This window comes from Colias croceus, chromosome 5 (assembly GCF_905220415.1).
Source record: "Colias croceus chromosome 5, ilColCroc2.1".
In the NCBI taxonomy this organism is placed as follows: domain Eukaryota; kingdom Metazoa; phylum Arthropoda; class Insecta; order Lepidoptera; family Pieridae; genus Colias; species Colias croceus.
In genome coordinates, this window is record NC_059541.1 from 3,570,789 (window position 1) to 3,594,199 (window position 23,411).

At 31.9% G+C, this 23,411-nt stretch overlaps 3 protein-coding genes across 7 annotated transcripts in view; 2 read left to right on the forward strand and 1 right to left on the reverse strand.

Moving 5' to 3' along the window:
• Nucleotides 1-490: 490 nt before the first annotated feature.
• LOC123691882 (lysosomal acid glucosylceramidase-like) lies at nt 491-7,158 on the forward strand. The gene is made up of 13 exons (XM_045636466.1): nt 491-520; nt 646-726; nt 1,134-1,267; nt 1,784-1,880; nt 2,433-2,574; nt 2,773-2,929; nt 3,171-3,331; nt 3,998-4,121; nt 4,716-4,829; nt 5,153-5,294; nt 5,436-5,515; nt 6,179-6,465; nt 7,029-7,158. Exons 2-13 carry the CDS (start codon nt 657-659, stop codon nt 7,129-7,131), a joined length of 1,611 nt encoding a protein of 536 aa, XP_045492422.1. The 5' UTR covers nt 491-520; nt 646-656; the 3' UTR covers nt 7,132-7,158.
• Nucleotides 7,151-8,259, reverse strand: LOC123691611 (mitochondrial inner membrane protease subunit 1). Its single transcript, XM_045636097.1, has 2 exons — nt 7,878-8,259; nt 7,151-7,582 (listed from the first exon to the last, which is right to left on the reverse strand). The coding sequence occupies exons 1-2, from the start codon at nt 7,983-7,985 to the stop codon at nt 7,226-7,228; spliced, it is 465 nt and encodes a 154-aa protein (XP_045492053.1). The 5' UTR covers nt 7,986-8,259; the 3' UTR covers nt 7,151-7,225.
• A 6,924-nt stretch (nt 8,260-15,183) lies between these two features.
• LOC123691605 (zinc transporter 1) overlaps nt 15,184-23,411 on the forward strand; it is a 36,738-nt gene continuing 28,510 nt past the window's right edge. For 2 of the 5 annotated variants that reach the window (XM_045636084.1, XM_045636088.1), the window contains exons 1-3: nt 15,185-15,679; nt 16,898-17,079; nt 20,314-20,536. In XM_045636084.1, coding sequence (XP_045492040.1) covers nt 16,903-17,079; nt 20,314-20,536 — 400 coding nt within the window. In that variant the 5' untranslated portion in view covers nt 15,185-15,679; nt 16,898-16,902. Of the gene's footprint in view, nt 15,680-16,897; nt 17,080-20,313; nt 20,537-23,411 lie in introns of all 5 variants that reach the window. The other 3 variants (XM_045636087.1, XM_045636086.1, XM_045636089.1) reach the window with 3 other exon arrangements.

Consider the following 23,411-nt stretch of genomic DNA (forward strand, 5'->3'; position numbering starts at 1 on the left):
TGCTATGCAAAGATTTAGAAAAATGTGAATGAGATATCTTACGGAACCGTTTTTATCAGAATGATTGTTATTTACATAAAATTGATAAAATAAATAAAGTTTCCGAGTGAGACGACCGAATAAACAAAATGATTTAGTATACAGGGACCCCCCAATCGATTAACTACCGGGAAGCGTTTACTTGTGGTAAGAATGAACTTATTATTTTAAATTTATAATCCATTGCTACTTATAATACTCTAACAATGTCTAAAGACGATCTTAAAATATATAAATAGACGTATCACATAACTAGCTGCGCGGTTTTATAGCTTTCGGTTTCATAGTTAGATTCCTCGATGAATGAGCTATCTAACACCGAAAGGATTATTCAAATCTGACCAGTAGTTCTTGAGATTAGCGTGTTCAAACAAACAATAAAAAAACTCAAAAGCTTTATACTATTAGTCTATATATAAATATATAATATATTTGTAGATATGTGCAAGGATCTATAGACGAAGAAATTCTCCTGCCTTAGGTACGTGTTGAATAAATAATAAATATGTGAAAGTTGTACATAAACTAGTTCTTTGCACATTTTATATTTCACTTTTACAAAAGACCGTATCGTAATACCGATATATTGTTCTCTTTTTTTACCAGCTAACAGCAGAATGTGGAAACCTCGAAACATATTTTTATTTTTTGTTGCCTTAATTTGCACTGTCGCCATCACGAAAAGTGGTAAGTACTAAAAACACATTTTTTGTAATAAACTAATTGTACACAAATAGGTATAGGTAGGTCGGACCTGTGGGTAGGACGGAAAACACGTCCTGTTTTCTTATGAAAGTCAAGAAAAGCAAAGATTCATTCGTATCACACTCACATATTTCTTTTCTTGATGTTAAACTTCATGTTATATACCTACGTAATATAGCTCAATCAAAGATGTTAATAATCTGGTAATAATTTAATGTCCTTATAAAAAAATCGTAAAATTAGTCACATACGATTCTCGATCCCTTTAGAGTTTAGGCTGAAGGACTATGAGAACTAGCCTTGTAATATATCTAAAGATCATCAATTTCCATATTCACATGTAGAGTAAGAGTAAACATAGGTATTCTACACATCGGGAAACATTTCAGATTTACCATGTGCAGCGCGTGATGTAGGTATCGAAGGGAGGTCTATAGTTTGCGTGTGCAATTCCGAATATTGTGACACTGTCACACATAGCCCGCCTGCAGTGGGGTCCTATGTGGTGTACACAACTAGCAAAGTGAGTGACTTGCTCTCCCTATAAATTTATAATTTGCGTTGAAGTCTACAATCAAAATGCCCTAGGTTTGATCGAGGTCTGAAATTTTTATGTCTAAGCTACCTACTAAGGAACTTTATTTTTCCTAATTACACATAGATAGATACCAATACATCCGTATAAAAGTCTAGATGTAATTAGATGAAGTTTGAAGCAGTGGTAGATACCTATAGGTATAGCAGCAATTTTCGTACAGCAAATTTTCCTTTATAAGCATTCAAGATCATCGTGTTTGTGCTCTCCGTCTGATTACATTAACCTAAGGATTTACTTAACTAAATTTTCATTCTTAGATACTAATGATCGAAGAATATATGCAATCCACGTGTAATCGGCGAGTCATAAATCTAGATTCTAGAGGAAGAAACTTGAATTGCCCGTTTATGGTTATTTTTTCAGTAAACAATAAACATACTTATAATAATACAAGAATATAATGACATAGCTGCCTCTTTCTACCTTATTTACACATTTCAGTCTGGCAAACGTTTTGAAAAATCTTCGGGAATTACATCAAGATCTAATACAGACGAGAGCAATGCCGAGACGACAGAATTTAGTAATGGAAATCAAAGTAAGTAACCTTCTGCCAATGCCTATGCTCATTTTCAATTGTGCAGATTTAAGTTTTTTAAACATTTTTACAACATAGAGCAGGATTTATAAAGCTCTAGTTACTAGTAATTTCATTTGCATCATGATCGTTCCAAAATTTCGAAGTGCAGAGGATAAGGGCCTATAGAGCCGTTTAACACAGAAACAATTTAGTCTATAAAAGTAACTAGGTGAGCTGAACAAAAATACAAATGACCCTGTTGTAATCATCTGAAAAAAAATACTTTTTTTATGTCTATATTATTGCATTCTTGATTGCATTTTGTATATTAAGTAGGTGTGTATAAATAATAATAGCACCAATAAAAAAAAATACCGTTGTCCGTTATTATTGTTAATCAAATAAAAACAATGCACTTAGGTATTCTATACAAAGGTTTTGCTTTATATGACGTCTCGCACTATTTATTATTATCGTTATTTCGTAATTAGCACGTGTAACAATTCATATATTTTATCTGATTTTGGAATTTCCAATAATAATCAATAATGACTAATTGATATATTTTAGGAAGTATATGGACAAGTGCGACATTGACCTTGCACCCAACTAACCAACACCAAACGATTCAAGGTTTTGGTGGTTCTGTTACTGACGCAGCAGCCTATAATTGGAATAAGTTGTCTTTCAAGACTAAATCTTCATTTTTAAGGTAAACATAATAATTTGAAAAAAGTACCTAGTGTCAGAATTAGACCAAAAAGATAAATCATAGAAATCAGTTCACCAAATCGAATCTTCTGTGTTGCAAGACAAAAAAATGGTGACAAATTGAGAACTTCCTCCTTTATTTGAAGTCGGTTTAAAAACCAAATAAAAAAATGCTAAGGTGAGTTATTGTATGTTTTAGGTCGTACTTCAGCGAAGAAGGTCTAGAATATAATATAATACGCACACCCATCGGTGGCTCTGACTTCTCGACGCATCCCTACACCTATAATGAGTATCCATGGAACGATTTCGCCTTGTCTAACTTCACATTTTCATATGAAGATATATTTCTTAAGGTAATAACAATATTCTCATAAATGTGCCTTACAAAAGAAACACATTTTATCGAATCTCCTTTCAAGGATTGCAGAGTCGTTACAATACTTATATTTGATTGACTATTACAGAAAAAATAGATAGCATGGAACGCAGACAGCAATTTTTAAGCTTATTTTTATTACCTTTATTTAAATACTACCAATATTTAATGTTGGAATATACAGTACTTATATAATAAAACAAAACTTTCTAAAACAGATACCAATGATTAAAAACATCCAATCTATTGCCAAAGAAGAGGTAAAAGTGATGGCTTCTACATGGTCTCCGCCAGTTTGGATGAAGACAAATGAAAGAATAACCGGCTACGGTCAGATTAAACCGGAGTATTACCAGACTTATGCAGATTATCATTTACGGTATGATGTTGATATTATAAATTCTTTATCTTTGATTAGACAAAAATATTATGATGACTATAGTAGTTATGAATATATTATATGAGTTTTTAAACCCTAATTTAAATTGGACCTAACCTTAGCTATTAAAAGGGTTAAAGGTAAATAAATATTCGAAGTATCAAATAAATATTTGAAGTATCAAATATTTATTTTTGGTATTTTGTAGTTATTATAAATTATATGAATGTAATCTACATTCATGTTATTTTTTATTAAGCAAGTATACAGAAATATTAACAACTATATTAGTTTCTTCATGTGTAATTTTAAGCGACACGATGTTTCAAAAATTTAAATCATAGTTTTACAATTAAACTGTGGTTTCAACCGTTTATTCGCATGTTTTAGATTAGAATAAATACAGCGCCTCTTGCGGTTGTGTCAGAAACAAATATAACTACTAATATTGTTAAACATTTTTGATTTTAATGTTATATCGGAAAATGTCCAACTAATTATAGTTTTATATTTTTTAAATAATAAAAGCTTAAATAAAAAAATCATTAAAATCATCAGCTTTACACCAATGGATTTGCCACTTAAATTAGATTAACTTCAAACAAAGTATGTTACGTAGGTATATTTATACTAACTATGAATATCTATCATTTTATATTAATTCAGGTTTATGGAACTATACGAGCAAGCAGAGATAGACATCTGGGCGATCACCACAACCAACGAACCCATAAATGGCATCTTGCCATTCGTTCGATTTAATTCTTTGGGCTGGTTTGCAGCGGATTTGGTAAATACCTACATATTTTGGTATTGATCTAACTTGTAACTAAACATACTAATAATTACTAGTATTTCTAAGATGAATTTATTATTGCCTTTAGGTACAAAACTACTGACTGTTATCTCGTATTAGCGAAGGAATTTCTTAGTTTGAATTAATAAAATTGTTGCGTGTATTTTTGCATTCCTATTGGGTATTGATAAACGTTGATTAGCCTCTAATCCATCTCTAATCATTTCAATATTATTGAAAAAAAAAACAATTAAGTTTTTACATACATATTTATCAGCACATTTTTCTATGAAATCATATTCAGGCATTCGATAAATAAGAAGTATAGTAGATAAAATTGACTCTTAAGTCGATAAATACCTGTTAAAGTCGCGATATTATCGATTGCATAAATTTTTGTATGATAAGTATAAATTTCGAACGCAAAAATACTAATTAATAGCCACATTTCTAATTGCCTAGTGCCCAAATGTTATTTATGAAATGGATAATGATTGGTATGTTTAATTTGAATAAGTACGAATTACATAAACCAAAAACAATTTTTTCATAAATTTCTCATAATTTTTTTTATTAATATTATTTCAGGGCCGATGGGTGGGCGCCAATCTGGGACCCACTATTCGAAACTCACGCTTCAATAAAACTTTAATATTTGCAGTCGATGATCAACGATATCTTTTACACTGGTATCTCAGTGGTGTAAGTATATTATAATATATTATGTTCTATAATATGTTACATTATGAAATAGGATATGGAAGTTTTTTTTAACGGTATAAATTTTAAGTAAATACACATGATATGATAGATATTCGAATCGAATATCTATCATATCATCTATCATATAAATTTATTTTTTTATTTATAAGCAGCATCGAATTATTCGATGCAATTTAAGAACATAAGTGATAATGCGTAATATTCATTCGTATGCAACTATGTCTAATTGTCTACGTATACACTATACATAATATAACATGTGAAGTGTACAATTTTCATTCATGAAAAATATACGCTTACAGATGGAGAGAGGAGATAGAAATTCACTGAACTTCGTGGATGGTATCGCTGTTCACTATTACGGAAACTTTGTGCCCCCGACAATTTTAGACGATTTGCACAGAAGATATAATAAAATTATGATAGCCACAGAAGCATGTGAAGGTACGTATTTGGATTTATGACGCATTTTCGTAATTTTCTATAGCTAGAAATTGAGTGCGAGTTGACAAAGCTTAAACTTTACTTTATACTTTTATGAAGGTTTAAACGTAAAAATTAATTTTGGATTTACTTATATAACAGGTCCCATGCCATGGCATCCCATGAAAGTGAAGATTGGATCTTGGGAGCGTGCTCAACGCTATGCTAAATATATTTTGGAGGTGAGTAGTATAAAACTACGAACTATAATGATTAATACGTACCATATCTAGGTAACTTGTTTTAGTGCAAATTGAAATATTTTGTCCTTCAATCATACCTTAAAAATCTTTGTTTTTTTTGCAATCTGGTATTCGAAAAGTCGAATTAGCAATATTTTATAGTGTCGCCATGAACGTGTGCCGCGCTCTCCACAATTGAGATCAAAAACTAATGTTGTAATTCGTGTGCATAAGAATTTTGCGACCGTACTTTACTCGAAAATTTCTAACGACTCAATAGAAATATCGATAGATGGCGCTACACGCAAAATCGTGTAACTACAGAATGTGCATGTTTCGAAAATTCGAAATCGAAATGCAATGCCAGATTTTTATTAGGTACTAGCTTTCCACCTGCAGCTTCGCCCGCGCAGTCAATGAAAAACCCGCATAGTTCCTGTTCCCGTGGGATTTTCGGGATAAAACCTATCCTATTTCACGGGGTAAAAAGTAGCCTATGTCTTTTCTCGGGTATCAAAATATCTCTATACCAAATTTCATGCAAATTGGTTCAGTAGTTAAGGCGTGATTGAGTAACAGACAGACAGACAGAGTTACTTTCGCATTTATAATATTAGTATGGATAAGCTGTTATACCTACCAAATTAATTATTATTTTTACAGGATCTGAACCATTACATGGCTGGTTGGATAGACTGGAATCTCTGTTTAGACGAAAACGGCGGACCTAACTGGGCAGACAACTTCGTGGATGCACCCATCTTAGTATATCCTGAAAGAGATGAATTTATAAAACAACCAATGTTCTATGCTATGGGACATTTTTCAAAGTTTATTCCAAGAGGCTCCAAACGTATCTCAGTAACAAATAGCATTTTAAGTTTTGGACGAATAGATAATGTCGCTTTTATCACGCCGCAAGGAAATATTGTTTTAGTCCTTCATAATACGTAAGTAAATCTACAACCAAATTGCGTGTTTATAAATAAATTTAGCTTATAAAACACAGAAATTGGCAATTTGTTACATGTTTACAACACATGTAAAAATATTAACACTCATCAAAGAAAACAGCAATAAGCATCTGGAACAATGTTTGTATTATAGGTATGTTTAAGTCTTTGAAAAGTTTATAGAATACTAGCAGTCCGCCCCGGCTTCGCCCGTGGTACATATTTACGTTTTCTCTACATAAGAACCATCTTCGTAATTCAAGGAATATAATAAAAAAAGAATAATCGAAATCGGTCCACCCATTCACGCGTGATGCCGTGACAACGCGAAACGAGTTTCATTTTTGTATATATAGATGAGTTTAATTTAAGTCGTATTATTAGTCGCTAAGATGAGTTACTATCTTTTGGCTAAATATTATCCTTTTACTTAAGCAAATCTAATAAAATAAATTGTATTTTGGTCCTATCCTATTTCAATTTCAGAGTTCATTTAGAAACAATTTTGACTTTCTCTACATTTATAAAACTATGTTGAAAAATAATAATAATATTTTCAGAAACACAAATGACATGAATGTATCTATAAGATTAAACAACAAACGCATTGACCTGGTTGCTGAAGCAGAATCTATTAAAACTGTAGAAATTAATCCAAACTAAGTTAAAATAAAGAAATTAAAACCTTAATATGTCTTTTATTTCTATATGTACAATATATCATGACATAAACTGTCCACAAAATGGTCACAGATCACTAATATTCAGTCAAAGTACTAATTTTGTCTAACGGCCATACTCGGCAGACTACTCTGCTTCGTATAAGGCCTTGTGGAACAGGTCCATAGACACGAGAGTCAGATGAGTTGCCAGAATTGTCTCCTTCTAACCACACATGCCCCCGAGGCACATATTCAGCCCGTCTAGGAAAATGACCCCTTACTTTGTCTCCCGGCAAACCTGTTATTCTTTTACATATATTTTGGTGAGGATTTGTGGGACTCTTGGCTATAACAATATCGCCACGACGCAGTCTTTGCATTCTTGGCGTTATATGTTCCGTGAATAGTATATTGTTTGATTCCAATGTAGGTTCCATTGAAGGTCCAGAGCACTGAAAATAAGGATAAGAAATAATGCATAAATAAAATTATAAATAACTTGCTGTGTCCCGCGGTTTTACCCACAGTGCTCCGCTCCGCTCCTGTTGGTCATAGCGTGATGATATAATATAGCCTATAGCCTTCCTCGATAAATGGGCTATCTAAAACCGAAAGAATTTTTCAAATCGGACCAGTAGTTCCTAAGATTAGCGCGTTCAAACAAACAAACTCTTCAGCTTTATAATATTAAGTATAGATTAGTGAATAACTATTATGAAACAAATCATTAGTTTGACGTGTACATACCATTACAAAATCTCCAACATATTCAAAAGTGCAATGTGTGAAACAGGCATATTGTAACACATAACCTGCGAATCCTACTGTTTTGCCAATTAACTTAGACAAACCCATCACATATGTGTTACACTAAAGTATTCTTTGGCAGTCACAGTCATAAAATTATATTTTTACAAAATATGTAGAAGTGTTATGTCATTATTGACCAATGTTATTAATACAATTTTCAATGAATGCAATCCTTTATATTGATCACACGTAACTTTAGCGTCGGATTCTATTTTTATTTATCATCCTCATTGCCAAAACATCAAAAGTAAAATTAATAATTTGATTTGTGCTGAAATATTTTATCAATTTGGAGATGGAGACGTCAAAAGCACATGTCAAAAGTCAATAAGTCATAACAAATAGTCACAGATTATCTAAGGATTCGATCTTGAATTTTCCGATATTACATCTTTCTCTTTCTAATTTTAGCCACTAAAGTTAGATATTAAGGTGATTGCTACGATCTGTTCCCAGCCAATGTCCCGCTAGATGGCGCTGAATTCTACATTTCTAGTTTATTTGAGTTTTTGCGTAATTGGAAAAGATTAAGGTCGTAGGAATAGTCATGGCGATTACTGAATATTATATTTTATTTAAATATGTCATATCATTGCCTTAAAATCCACCCAATTCGGTAAAACCATGCGTTTTAACATCTGTCATTGCATACAGGGTCGTTTACACACACAGACGTATACAAAAATGATAAAGATTGAACTCTAGATGGCGTGAATGTAAAACAAGTTTGGCGTGTATGTATTTGAGTAGTTAGTAGCATATTATATTCTGAATTTCTGATCCATGCCTATTCACTCAAAACTACCTAATAACACTAATGATTTGTAACAGTAAATTATTTCAATAGGTAGGTATTTGAACATTTCCCAACAAGACGTAAGAATAATTATTCGTAGGTATACAAGATACAATAACAAATCTAATACACTATTTATTATTTTACTATTTACTAGCGGTCCGCCCCGGCTTCGCCCGTGGTACATGTTTACGTTTTCTCTCCATTAGAAGTAAGAACCATCCTCGTACTTCAAGGAATATAATAAAAAAAGAATTATCGAAATCGGTTCAGCCGTTCTCGAGTTATGCGCTTACCAACACATTTTGCGATTCATTTTTATATTAGACTAGCGGTCCGCCCCGGCTTCGCCCGTGGTACATGTTTACGTTTTCTCTACATAAGAACCATCCTCGTACTTCAAGGAATATAATAAAAAAAGAATTATCGAAATCGGTTCAGCCGTTCTCGAGTTATGCGCTTACCAACACATTTTGCGATTCATTTATATATATATATAAGATTATGTGAAAATAACCAGGATGGTGAAAAACATAGGTATTTACGAAAACATAGTAACATATGGCTGTCGCTACAATAATTATATTTCAATTTTATCTTTTTATACCTAGTAGAACTGGTCGACGAATAAAAAAAATCGTATTAGAATACAATATATTACGGAACAAAAAAAGGATTGTAACTGAATTAGGTAGGTATGTTTGTTTCTGGGCGCACCGTTTTCGACGACGCGACGCGACGCGCGACGTAAGCGTATAGGTATAGGTACCTACTTTGCTAAAACAAACTAATAAAATTGTGTGCCTGTCTGAAAATTCGGAAAAGCATATTTTGCAAGTTTGTGATTACTTTGATAGTTTACCGATTTATAATAATTGTAATTGTAATTGTATAATATATAATTTGCAATGTGGTGAAATTTCATAAAAATCACGGGCCAATTTTTTGTTTTGAATCCCACCGAAAATATAATTGCGTTATTAGAATAATTAATTACTATACCTACCCACGATCAATTATTACAATATAGTCTCAAATGCATACTAGAGAAATATTGCAATTTGATTCAATTAAAATGCATAGCATACAAAAATAAATTCACAACACAAGAAATTCCGCGCGCAAATCATAGCGCGTGTCAATGAAATCAAGAATGTTTTATATCAAGCCGACGCGGACGAGCGACGACGCGACGCCGAACAAAAGTACCTACGACGGACGACCACGCTTCGAGTTGCCAAACACACAGCCAAACAACAATAATGAGTAATAAATTGTTTACAAAAAAAACAAGTTTTCCATTTTTCTGTATGAGTAGACAGAACTTCAAAACGCCACCTGCTACGGTTTATATGATGAACGATGGTTATAAAAATAAAAGTTATATTTGTTGGTGTAAACTATTTTATTGATCAATAATTTTGGAATTTAAAACTGTCAACATTGATTACAATAAAACGCAGTTTTATTTTATTACACTATTGTTTTTTTATCAAAACATGTATTTGAAGTACCATATAATATTATGCTGATCCAAGCATTTTCACTCAAAACTAATATCACTAATGATTTGTAAAAGTAAATTATTTCAATATACATTTCATAACCAACAAGTAAGAATAATTATTATTATTCCTACCTACAACAACAAACCTAAAACACTATTTACTATGGGAAAATAACCAGGAAGGTGAAAAACATTATATTATTATTTACGATTTCGACGCACTCGACTTTTAGTAAAATATAGTAGGTAAACATAATATTATGGTTTTGATTTTTGCTACTAGTATAAGAAAACTGCGTGTTCAAACTACTTGTTTGTCTGTCTGAAAATTCGGAAGTACTTTGGTACTAGTTTACCGATTTATAATAATATTGTATATATCGTTGTTTAAAAAATATTCAAACACAATAAAATATGATATACTGATTTATCACTGGTTTCAGTGATGAACTGATGAGTCAATGTTAGCCACTATACTTTCGTCATACGTGTGTATGATTGATGTTATTTGCAACGTGGTGATATTTCAGAAAAATCACGGGTCAAATTGTCCCACCGAAAATATAACTGCGTTATAAGAATAACTATACCTACGATAAATTATACATAATACAATATAGTCTCAAATGCATACTAGTGAAATATTTTATTTGAATCAATAAAATAAAAATAAAATAAAAAATAATAATAATACAAAAATAAATTCACAACACAAGAAAATCCGCGCGCAAATCATAGCGCGTGACAATGAAATCAAGAACTTTCGAGCCGACGCGGACGCGACGCGGACGACGAAGGAGCCTAACAAAAGTACCTACAATCATAGGCGGCTCGTGACAAAATTGTATGGCCGTGTTCACTTGAAATAAAACAACGAAAATAGGTACCTACAATAGCGTTAGCAGTACAAAAAAAATGAGCACCACATTATAAATGTCTATTTAATATTTATACACTAAAAATTATAGAGTATTTCAAAACGAATTCAATTATTATTTAGCAATAATTAGAAAATCCCCGAATTTGCATTCGTGATCGTATTCATAGTGTTTGTCTACACTAATATTATAAAGAGGAAAACTTTGTTTGTTTGTTTGATTGTAATGAATAGGCTCATAAACTACTGGACATTTTACCAATGTTTGCAAGTTTGTGATTACTTTGATAGTTTACCGATTTATAATAATTGTATACTTATATCATTGTTTAAAAATATTCAAACACAATATGATATAGGTACTGATTTATCACTGGTTTCAGTGATGAACTGATGAGTCAATGTTAGCCACAATACTAATCACTTTCGTCATACATGTGTATGAACTATGATTGATGTGATTTGCAATGTGGTGAAATTTCATAAAAATCACGGGCCAATTTTTTGTTTTGAATCCCACCGAAAATACATATATTACTAATTGCGTTATTAGAATAATTAATTACTATACCCACGATCAATTATTACAATTTACAATATAGTCTCAAATGCATACTAGAGAAACATTGCAATTTGAATCAATTAATATGCATAGCATACAAAAATAAATTCACAACACAAGAAATTCCGCGCGCAAATCATAGCGCGTGTCAAATGAAATCAAGAATGTAATTTATATCAAGCCGACGACGACGCCGAACTAAAGTACCTACAGTACCATTTACCTTCAGTGTACAATACAGTTTACAGACCTACGACGGACGAACAATAATGAGTAATAAATTGTTTACAAAAAAAAAACATAGTTTCTAAGGTCATTAGTTTTATTTTATTTTATTGTTATTTTCTTTGAACGATTGGAAATGAAATTACTCAATTTTTACACAGAACTTTGATTTATTAGAATTATGCTCATTATGTATAAGATAACGAACGCGAATGCACGACATCTAGCGCGTCTTATGTCTAAACATCGCCTTTCGTTTAGACATTGACGCGCTAGATCTGTAATAAGTATATAGTCTATGCGCTAGATGTCGTGCTTTATGTCGTGTTTCGCTTGGCAAAAGTCACGCACACTACTGTAGAAGTGTCAAATTTTTCCGGTATTTTACTGTTGTTTTTCTAAGTAAATATTGTAAATTATTGATTAAAAAGGTCGAACGCGCACACATTTCATTATAGAGAAGTGATAAAATGATTAGTTTTAAAGAAATAGTGTCTGTGTTAAGTGTTTAGAGGTAATCAAAAATGTATGGAGGGACGGTCGGAACATCCACCTTAAAGGTTCTGATCACACTGGTGTCCTAAATTTAAAAACCAAATTAGACAATGAAGATAAACAATTATGAGAATTTTAGAATCAGGCGATGAAATTATCTACGAATTAATTGAAGATCATTTTCATTAAACTGTTTTTTTCATTTAACCGACCGCAGACAATGCATAAAAATTAATAGTAGGTACCTAATCTTAGTTAACTTAAAATATAATTCGGTGTTCTACAGGGAAGTGTTCTCGGCCCCTCACTCTTTATTCAAGATTACTTTGGAAAACGCCCATATTATATAGACCAACGCAAACTTAACACCCCATCAATGGAATTTTGGGTCGAAAATGACCTTGATCGATAGGTCTCCGTTAGGTCCTTTAAGGTCCCACAATTTTTTCGTTAGGTCCCCTTTAGTTCTTTTTTTAATAATTTTTTAAATTTTGGGTATAAAAAATTACACTTTAGCATCCCATCCATAGAATTTTGGGACAAAAATGACCTTAATCGATAGGTCTCCGTTAGGTCCTTTAAGGTCCCACAATTTTTTCGTTAGGTCCCCTTTAGATTTTTTATAAATAATTTTTTTTTAATTCTTCTGGGTATAAAAAATCTCTTAATTCTGGGTATAAAAAAATTACACTTTAGCACCTCATCCATAGCAAAATTGGCAAATTTTAACAAAATCGTATTCTTTACCGTTAGGTCCGTATAGATCCATCATTGAAATTGTTAAATTATTTGTTTTATTAAAATTATAAAATAATTAAAACCTGTGCATATTGATAATCGACGATGTATCGTTTAGCGATATGATCAAGACAAATAATCGAGTCATGTTTACTCGATCATTGATGTGGCCTCACGAGACTGGAATAAAAATGCTCAAATTTAATCTTTATGAACTAAGCAATAAAGTTGAATTTAGAACGCGATATTGAACCGCACTCCCTTCGAGACGATTTTGGAAAGAAATACAAATTTAATCTTTATGAACTAAGCGATAAAGTTGACTTTAGAACGCGATATTGAACCGCACTCCCCACGAGACTATCTTGGAAAGAAATATAAATTTAATCTTTATGAACTTAGTGATAGAGTTGAATTTAAACACTCGTCGCTTAAAAGGTCGTAAATTTTTACGACTTTCTTAGTGACGGACTACTTCTAGCTATAATTTGAAATGAGATGAGAAATAACCTTTATTATATTAAAATTTTGCACAAGTGCACAAAAAGGAGTATAATGTTTATTTTATAAGTATATATTTATTAAAATTTTCGCTCCGTTACTTTAACTGGCAGAACATTTTAATGGTACGGAACCCTTCGTGCGTGAGTCCGACTCGCATTTAGCCGTTTTTTTTGTAATGTTTAATCTTGTAACCTTTCTATTATGTAATTTATGTATGTATTAATATTGCGTATGTTTCAGATTATATATTTATGTCATTTCGTTCAGACTGACATAAACTGAATGAATACATAATCAAATACAAATAAAATGGCTTTTTATTGTATTTTCGTATGCATATAATAATGATGAAAACGTTACAAATGACCTGTGTAGTAGTTTTTATGAATATATTAATGTTATTTCTAATTTCAACAAAATTATTATTTTTGTAATATCGATATGGTTACATCCTTTTCCTTGTATTATTACGTATAATATGTACAGAGATTTTACTGTGGGTTGCTATGTGGGCAAAAATATGCTAGTGTGTCAATTTTGTAATAGTTTGAGTTTGTAAACACACAAATTATTTCTGTGAATGTGTGATTGTGTTTCATAGTGTGAGTTACCCTCTCCGCACCAAAATCGGCAGAAAGTTTAGTTAGAACATTTACCAGCGTACTCCATCCATTACTTAATGATCTAAGGTTGAAAAGTAGGTTTTAAATAATTAAGCACTCTCAGAACAATTAATTTTTTTAATAAATGAAACGATACCAATTTAAATTTCGCGCTGTTTATCTATGATGTGCGCATGCCTTAATGCTCTAAGGCGCATGCGCAGGTTTTAACTTTTAATTATTTTATAATTTTAATAAAATAAATAATTTAACAAATTCAATGATGGACCTAACGTTAAAAAATACGATTTTGATAAAATTTGCCAATTTAGCTTTGGATAAGGTGCTAAAGTGTAATTTTTTTAAACCCAAAATTAAAAAAAAAATATTTATAAAAAAACTAAAGGGGACCTAACGAAAAAATTGTGGGACCTTAAAGGACCTAACGGAGACCTATCGATCAAGGTCATTTTCGACCCAAAATTCCATTGATGGGGTGCTAAAGTGTATTTTTTTAATACTCAAAATTAAAAAAATTATTAAAAAAAACTAAAGGGGACCTAACGAAAAAATTCTGAGACCTTAAAGGACCTAACGGAGACCTATCGATCAAGGTCATTTTCGACCCAAAATTCCAATGATGGGGTGCTAAGTTTGCGTTGGTACCATACCATTTATTTTCAGTTATAATTCATTAGGATTTGTAAACTGAGTAAATTCTAAGAATTTTTGGAACGATTCTCAAACGTTATTTTTACATTCGATATGTGGTTCGATATTAAAACACTGGAACAAAATAATCGATTTCCGAGAAATCGTCAATCGGTACTGTGACACATCGACTGCTTAATATTTTTTAATCTGTGCAATTCATAAAATGGTTTACGGGTTCTGTCCAAGAAGCTTATATCATATACACGTTCTGTCCAAGTTCTGTCTGAATTTAGTGAATTGTTCGGATGATCCGTCGTTCATACTTCATAGTAGATCGTTGATAAAGTACGCTAGCGATACGCCAATTCTCGCATTTATTGTTAAAATTTTTATTAAAACATCATAGTTGCAGTGTTATACTATTGTGTTTCAAATTTCAAATCATTATTGTTTAATAATGAACGAGTGCAAAGAACCATTATTTAAAAAATTGTAGTGTTTATATAATTTTACATTATCACTAGCTTTCACGTTATTTGGAGTACCCTTTTTTAAATCGTGAATACAGTGCAAAACTTTTATTTTTGTGCTACATGGTTATTGTATTCTGCCATCGGAGGTGCTTTATGATTTTCGGTGATCAACCGTTGAATCAATATAAAGTGAGCAACGTTTTGTCAAATGATTTTGCGTTTTCTATATTGAAGTCACTGACATTGGATATACTAATGGGAACATACTAAATATTTCTATTGGTTTTAATTTTTCACATTTAACCTGTAAGTATATTCATCGATTTTTGGTGTAAACAACTACCTACCACCCACAAAATAATATAATTTACATAATAATCATTGAGTGTCCTAATATTAATATTTATTTGCAACAAAATACATGTCTATTTTTCGAGTATCTTGGAGGAGAGGAAATTGTACCCTGCAACCATAGTGCAAAGGCAGTTATCAGTTACTTAATGCTTTACTCATACTAGTTGAAAAATTCTAATCACTACCAAACATTAAAGCTGATTGCATCATTGCAACTGCACTCTTATTTGGTAGGTAAAAGATCTTACTTTTCAATGAACTCTTATTCAGATTTTATGATTTATCTGTCAATATTTTTAATCAATATGTTCATGTGAAATAACATTCAAGTTATTCACATTATCCAAAATATGTAAATACAAAACTGGATGGGGGGTTATTCTCAACAATTTAGTGCTAATATAAAGTTATATTGAGTTTATGCAAGTAATACATTTGAAGTTAAAGACAATAATTTGTGTTTAAAGTTATGTATGTATTTGAATATAGGGTAAAGTCTAAACACATCATTTACTAATTGCAATTTTACAGTGATGAACATTTGAACAGTGTTGATTATGAGATAAAAGCACATCAGTATATAAATAGTACAGAGACAAAGCTTCTTAAAAATTCTGATAGATTATGGTTGAGCTGTGTCAAATTAAAAAAATGTATTTACTTACTTATTGTAATCTGTTTTATGATGTCAGTGTCATCAAACTTAGTTAAATAGAATAATCCACTGAATATATAAAAGAAAACTGTATAAGTTAGACCACTTGTAGCGACAACTCGCCCTGAATCGTGCAAGCGAAATGTTTTCGCTACAGAGCATATATACAACTTTCCGACATCATCCAGCCAGTCGAGTAGACTGGTTGAGGTTCTCCCTTTTTTGATGGGGGAATTCCACCTCCACAGTGGTGACCCCGACGTGAGCGAGGTGTCGCTACACCACTAATAACTCAAGATTGTCTGATAACTGTTTGTTGGATTAGACTTTAAAAGAATTAGGACAATAACTAAAAAAAGCTAGTATAAAATATCTAATAAGTTATTAAATATTGTTGAGGAGTGCAAATGGAATAAAACATATACCTTGCTCAAAGTACTTTCCAAGACTATGTTATATGTATGGTGGGACATGAAGGGTTCAATCTGGCTAATATTTACCTATTTTGTTCACAGGCAAGATGGGGAAGTATTCTGGAAAGAAATGTCGATTATTATCGATGTTATGGTTGACGGGTAGTTTCTTTATAGTGGAGCTAGTAGTTGGATATGTTACAAACTCCATGGCACTTGTGGCGGACTCCTTTCACATGCTCAGTGATGTTGCCGCCCTGGTCATAGCGTTTTTATCTGTAAAGGTAAGTTTAATTAAGTAATATTCCAATAAACTGTAGAAAGTTCTCAATTATTGAGTTTGGATAGAACAAAAAAATGCCTATGTTACTTACTTACTTATTTCAAAATACTGTCCTATGGTGAATTACTTCTGGATAATTTTACTGCATGAATTACTACAAAAAAATATAACCTTCATAACTACAACATTTTAAATAAATGATTCTTCTATCTTTGTTTTATCACCATAAATATACTTTTACATTCGCTAAAAAAGAAGCTGTTGTTTTGACATCACAAAGGCATTAATTTTAACAGACAAACACCTCTACTTTGAAGTGAAATCATTACTCATTGTTTGTGAGTACTGGTCTTATGACGTAAGTGCTAGTCAGTTTTGAAAAAAAATAAAACATAAAACACGCGGTAAATATAAATAACACACTTACGAAATACAAAAACACATTCTAATAATAGAAATAATTTTAGAACATAAATAGAGCCAATGACAATAATAAGAATCAATTTGGAATTGAGGGCGTTTGCTTTCTGTTGTATTTTTTAGGAATATTTTAGACTAGCGGCACTCCGCGGTTTCACCCGCGTGGCTCTGCTTCTGTTGGTCTTAGCATGATGATATATAGCCTATAGCCTTCTTCGATGAATGGGTTATCAAACACCGAAAGAAATTTTCAAATCGAACCAGTAGTTCTTGAGTTTAGCGCGTTCAAACAAACAAACAAACTCTTCAGCTTTATAATATTAATAAGTATAGATAAAATATCATTCGCCTTCAATTAACTATTTTTTTCATTGTACTAGACGTTTTTGTTCTCACCAAACATGTTTACAACATTTGTTGAAGATACGTAGTTTTTATTTAAATCTTTCCAATTATGTAGGTACTTCTAAAAGGACTAATGCCCTTGTAGGTGTCAATGTTTTTTACTTTTTGTATTTTACGTAGGTATCATCTAAAAATATTACTTAATTATATATAAAGTAATTTACTGTTTAAAAATAATTACTTCTGGATTCTAAACCATAAAAATGTATTTGTAAAAAACTCCTCCAAAACGGCATGAAGGCTTATAAGTTACAACGAAATTTTTTGTACATACCAATTTACCCGAAGATGTATATAATCGATTTTTTATACCTCTAAAAGATAAGGTTAGGCAGAACTCTGCCAAGTCATAAATCTGGATGGACCAAGAGTAACCGAGTGGTAACGAGTCGCCACGGTACGGCGAAGACGCGAGTTTGTATCCCGCCTCGAGATGATTTTTTTTTAACCACACAGCGTCTATATGTATTTGGAATAACTTATGAACTAGTTAGCATTGGTATCTACCTTCATCCAATCTTCAAGTTTTACTTCAGCATACAACTGTTGCATTAGACCTTGCATGACGTCAGAAACGGATATTCTAGTACGGCATTCCTCAGAGTATCGAGAAATACTATTCGTATAGTACAAATGACTCAACAGTTTACACGTATCTGTCATTCACAGGGATTTTCCTTTTTACCGTATTCTAAAGTTAAGCAATATACCGTGCATAATTTTGACATCAATATAAATATCTAGTTTTATTACAACATTGACCACATTACAACTAATAGTGGCTGGTGCTCTCAATTATGAAATCTTTTGTCAAATAACATTCACTTCTAATATGGCAATGGCGACACAAAATTATCAATAATAAGGAATTAAAAATCGTATTTTAATAAGCCCAATAACATCTTTTTTTATATTTTGATAGTGACAAGTTAATCATGTTATAATAATTAATTATACATTTTACCTGAAAAAGAAGCCGTAATAATTGTAGTCTAAGTCTGTCGACATCGACAACACAGCAAAATGAAAAATTACCTTCGCATTTTCTCGGAAATTTGATCATATTTTAACGTAGGATACCAGGAATTAATTCATGTTGTATGACGTATTTTAAACAGAAATAGGCTTCTACGTATAACAAAAAAATGACATTTAGAAATGTAATGTGGGTATATTTAATTTAAGTATTTTAACGTTCAAAAGAAAGACGTAATCGGTAGTTAAGTTAGGTAAAGTAAAACTGGCTTTAAAAAAACACGATAAAAATATGTAAAAATAATAAAAGTTACAATTTTTTTTGCAATTTATACTCAATTCAAGTAGTATAATATAATATACACCATCACATTGGTAAACAAAATTATTTCCGGTTTCTGAGGACCCGCATGATTCATTTTCCTCGTATGGTACAATTCGTCACATTCAGACCTATTATTTTTTTTTCTAATAAGGAAATCATGAGTTTTAAACAGGCATAAGTAATGTATATGGAAATTGAAGTGCAACTATAGGAATTATACAATATGCGTATATGGATAAACTGTACGAAAAGTGTGCCAAATTAACCGACTCCAAAAGAGGAGGTCCGTAAAAATTATAAAACACACTAATTTCCAATTAATATAGGGAATTTTTCCTGCATCTGCCTAGTGTTGCCCAAATTCAGTCTTGGTCTTGCAGTCTTGGTCTTGCGTCTTGCGTTTTTGCAAGACCAAGACCAAGAACAAGACCGCGTATTTTTAGCAAGACCAAGACCAAGACTGACCGTGCAAGACTTGAGCAAGAACAAGACATAGCCTGCAAGACTCTTGCGTCTTGCAGCTAGGACTTAGCGCTATTTCACTGAGTAGTTAGGTGTAACAGTTCGGTGTATAACTAGGTAAGTACGCTTAGGAATTCTATGAGACGCAAAAAACTGTATCAAAGAATATGAGAAACTGGACCTATGCGCATTACTAGTTATTTATTAATCTGCTTGATCTTTACTATGGCTATGTTAATTCAAGCTCACAATGTTCCAATTCTAATACGTTTTTCTAAGATTTAAAGTAAACTTTAATAAATAGTAATAGACTAATAGGTAATTGCAAGACTTGCAAGACTTGCAAGACTCTTGCTGCAAGACCAAGACCAAGACCAAGACTGGGAGCGCAAGACCAAGACCAAGACCAAGACCAGGTGTATTGGCACAAGACCAAGACCAAGACCAAGACCAGATGTATTGGCGCAAGACCAAGACCAAGACTGGCTAAGTCTCGTCTTGTTCTTGCATTTGGGCAACACTACATCTGCCGTCTACCATGTTACCTACATTCGTAGTGTACAATCCTTCTATTATTCTACAATCCTTCTACTATTCCAGGATAAAATAATGTTATTTACGATCGGTAACGATAAATTTGTTTCCCAGATGTCACCAAAGAAATGGTCAAAGAACACATTCGGTTGGGCGCGGGCGGAGGTCCTGGGTGCTCTAGTGAATGCCGTGTTCCTAGTGGCGCTATGCTTCAGTATTACGGTGGAAGCGGTGCAGAGGTTCATCAATATTGAGATTATACACAACGCGAAATTGCTGGTCGCTGTCGGCACTCTGGGACTGATCCTGAATATTGTGGGGCTGTTTCTGTTTCATGGTATGTATCGTTAATGTATGCTAAACTATGTGTAAAATAAATCGATACTTTTATACTTAGGAAGAGGGAAGACAGGTTTCTATTACTGTGTATATTTGAAGAGAAATTAGGAAATTACTTTAATTCTTAAAGCTTATACAGATACCTACTAAATTCAGTGGTGGCATTTTTATCACCATTATTATTTATTAAACGGAGCAAATGGGACAAACGCCTAGGACAAAAGAGATTTTATTAACACTTAGTAACATGAGCCAATATTACATTTCAATTTAAAAAGTATGATCTTGATAAGTTTCCTCTAAATGCGATAATGCATTGTGAAGTAGTGCTGTAAATAAAGACGTGTAAATGAACAGTGTTTACTGTTTACAGACTGCATTAGCACAATAGATATAAACAACGATAAAAACTATAGGACAAACGTAGGGTAAACCATAGTATTTTATTACAGTATTTGAATTAGTTCCATATGATGTTCTGGTTATACGTACTAGCATATTTTTTATCAACCTAGAATAATGTACGTAAATTATATCCCATTTCTAGATACTCTTCATCATCTACACTAATATTATAAAGAGGAAAACTTTGTTTGTTTGATTGTAATGTATAGGCTCATACACTACTGGGCCGATTTTAAAAATTCTTTCACCATTCGAAAGCTACATTATCCACGAGTAACATAGGCTAGGTTTTATCCCGGAAATCCCACGGGAACGGGAACGGTGCGGGTTTTTCTTTGAAAACGCGGGCGAAGCCGCAGGCGGAAAGCTAGTCTAATATAATTTTAGAGCTAGCGCGTAAGAGCAACTTTTGTCTCCGCAACTATTTTGTCTCTCGCATCAACTGTATGAGGAGCGCGCACTTTCTTACTAGCCCATAGAGTTGATGGGAGAGACAAAATAGTTGCGGAGACAAAAGTTGATCTTCCGCGCTAGCTCTTAACAGTCTTCTATTTGTAATTTTATAACTCGATATAATATGATCAAAATCATTTTGCGTTGTCATTACTATCAGTGTACGATAGACACGTTTTGAGATAGCAAATTCATTTTAGCAAAAAGATTAGTAACAATTGATTATGTTAATTGATTGCATTTATTTATCTCATATCCAAGCAATATTAGATTTTAATTGTTCACATATGAGTGATAAATTATTTTCTTTTAATCGTGTGAATGTTTTTATATTTCTATAATCTGCAATTTATATAAAATCTGCCGGGGGTTAATTATTATTATCAATGTATTATAAGCATTATGGTTTTTGCTCTTAGATGAAACAATCTACCATATTCTCTCCATAAAAACGTTTTCGTCATCATCATATATTTAATGTATCAGCCATCAGTCTATGGGTGATTATACAAAAATGGGGTAACTTTTAAGGATATTTTGTTTACTATATTTTTTATATCAGATTTTTACAAATTAGGGTGTATGTGATAGCTAATCTAATGAATATATTGTTCCAAATCAGGCCAGCCACTTTTTTAAGTAGATTGTGAGATATTTTAAATTTTCTGGATTTGGCCTCCAGGGGACTGACAAGGCTAACATAGTACTGATAAAAAACACAATTTTGTAATATTCTTAAAGAAATTCAATGAAAATTACTACAAATCTCTCAGTTTTAATAATGGCACATGTCTTTTAAGTATTAAAATCACTTAGTTACATTTAAAAATGTTAATTGACAATATATTGTGATACTGGGAAAAACAATGTCTCAATTTTCAAAACAGCCTTCTGACATTTAACGCAACGTGAATATTCTTACTCTCTTACTTAATTTACTACTTTGACTTAGTTTTACTTAATATTTCAAGTAATTCACAAACAATAGAAACAAAAAAAACGGCCAAGTGCGAGTTGGACTCCTAACAAACCTATTTTTTATTATGTTTGTAACTTAAAATTTACACTTTTAGCAATTTTTCCTTTATCTCCGTTATAAGACGTTGCTTTTTACCATATTTTAAGACTGTATACACGGCAAGCATCCTGTGTATATTTTTATTCCCTTGCGAATATTTAATTTTGCGGAAATTTGCAGTATTAACGGATGTAGGTATCTTTTAATTGCGTTGCGTTATAAGTTTAATTTTTTTACAGCCCCAAGGGTTCTTAATGTTGAGTATTCAATATAAATTTCAAATTGATACCTCCACGCGCTTCAAAAAAACGTCTTAACAGACAAACGGACAACAAAGTGATCCTATAAGGGTTCTGTTTTTTCCTTTTGAGGTACGGAGCCCTAAAAATCTAACATTATTTATGTTAAAAGTACTAATTTTCATAAAATGGTTCATGGTTTTTAACCAAAGGCTTGAATGAAAGTCTCATCTGAGTTTTCATAAGAACCTTTTGACATTTTTATAATGTTATTAAAATAATTAACTTATATGTTATTTTGAGGTAATTTTACTTCACAATATTATACGTTTACGTATTTATCTAATAAATACATATAACAAGCTATGCCCTGAAAGCATCAAAATCAATAATTAAAATAAAATAAGATCTTTTAAATAAGATTATTAGTAGTTTGTTTCAATAGCTCTTTTCTTTGCTACTCTTTTTTAAATGTTTCTTCCCTAGTCAAATTCAGTTTCTTTTAGCGTGGCGCATGATGTTTTAAACTTAAATATCAAATAGAAATGCTTATACCAATAGCAATCAAGATAAAAGTTCTCAAAAACGATAGAATCATCAGTACTATGGGGTCGCGTCAGTCCACTGGCGCGATATCTGACATAGGACTGATGCCAGCGGATTGATAAAAAGGGACTTAATATGAGATTATAATCACAAATTATGTTTTTTGCCTTATTTCTTATATCAACAAACTATATTTTTACAAATCATTCTTA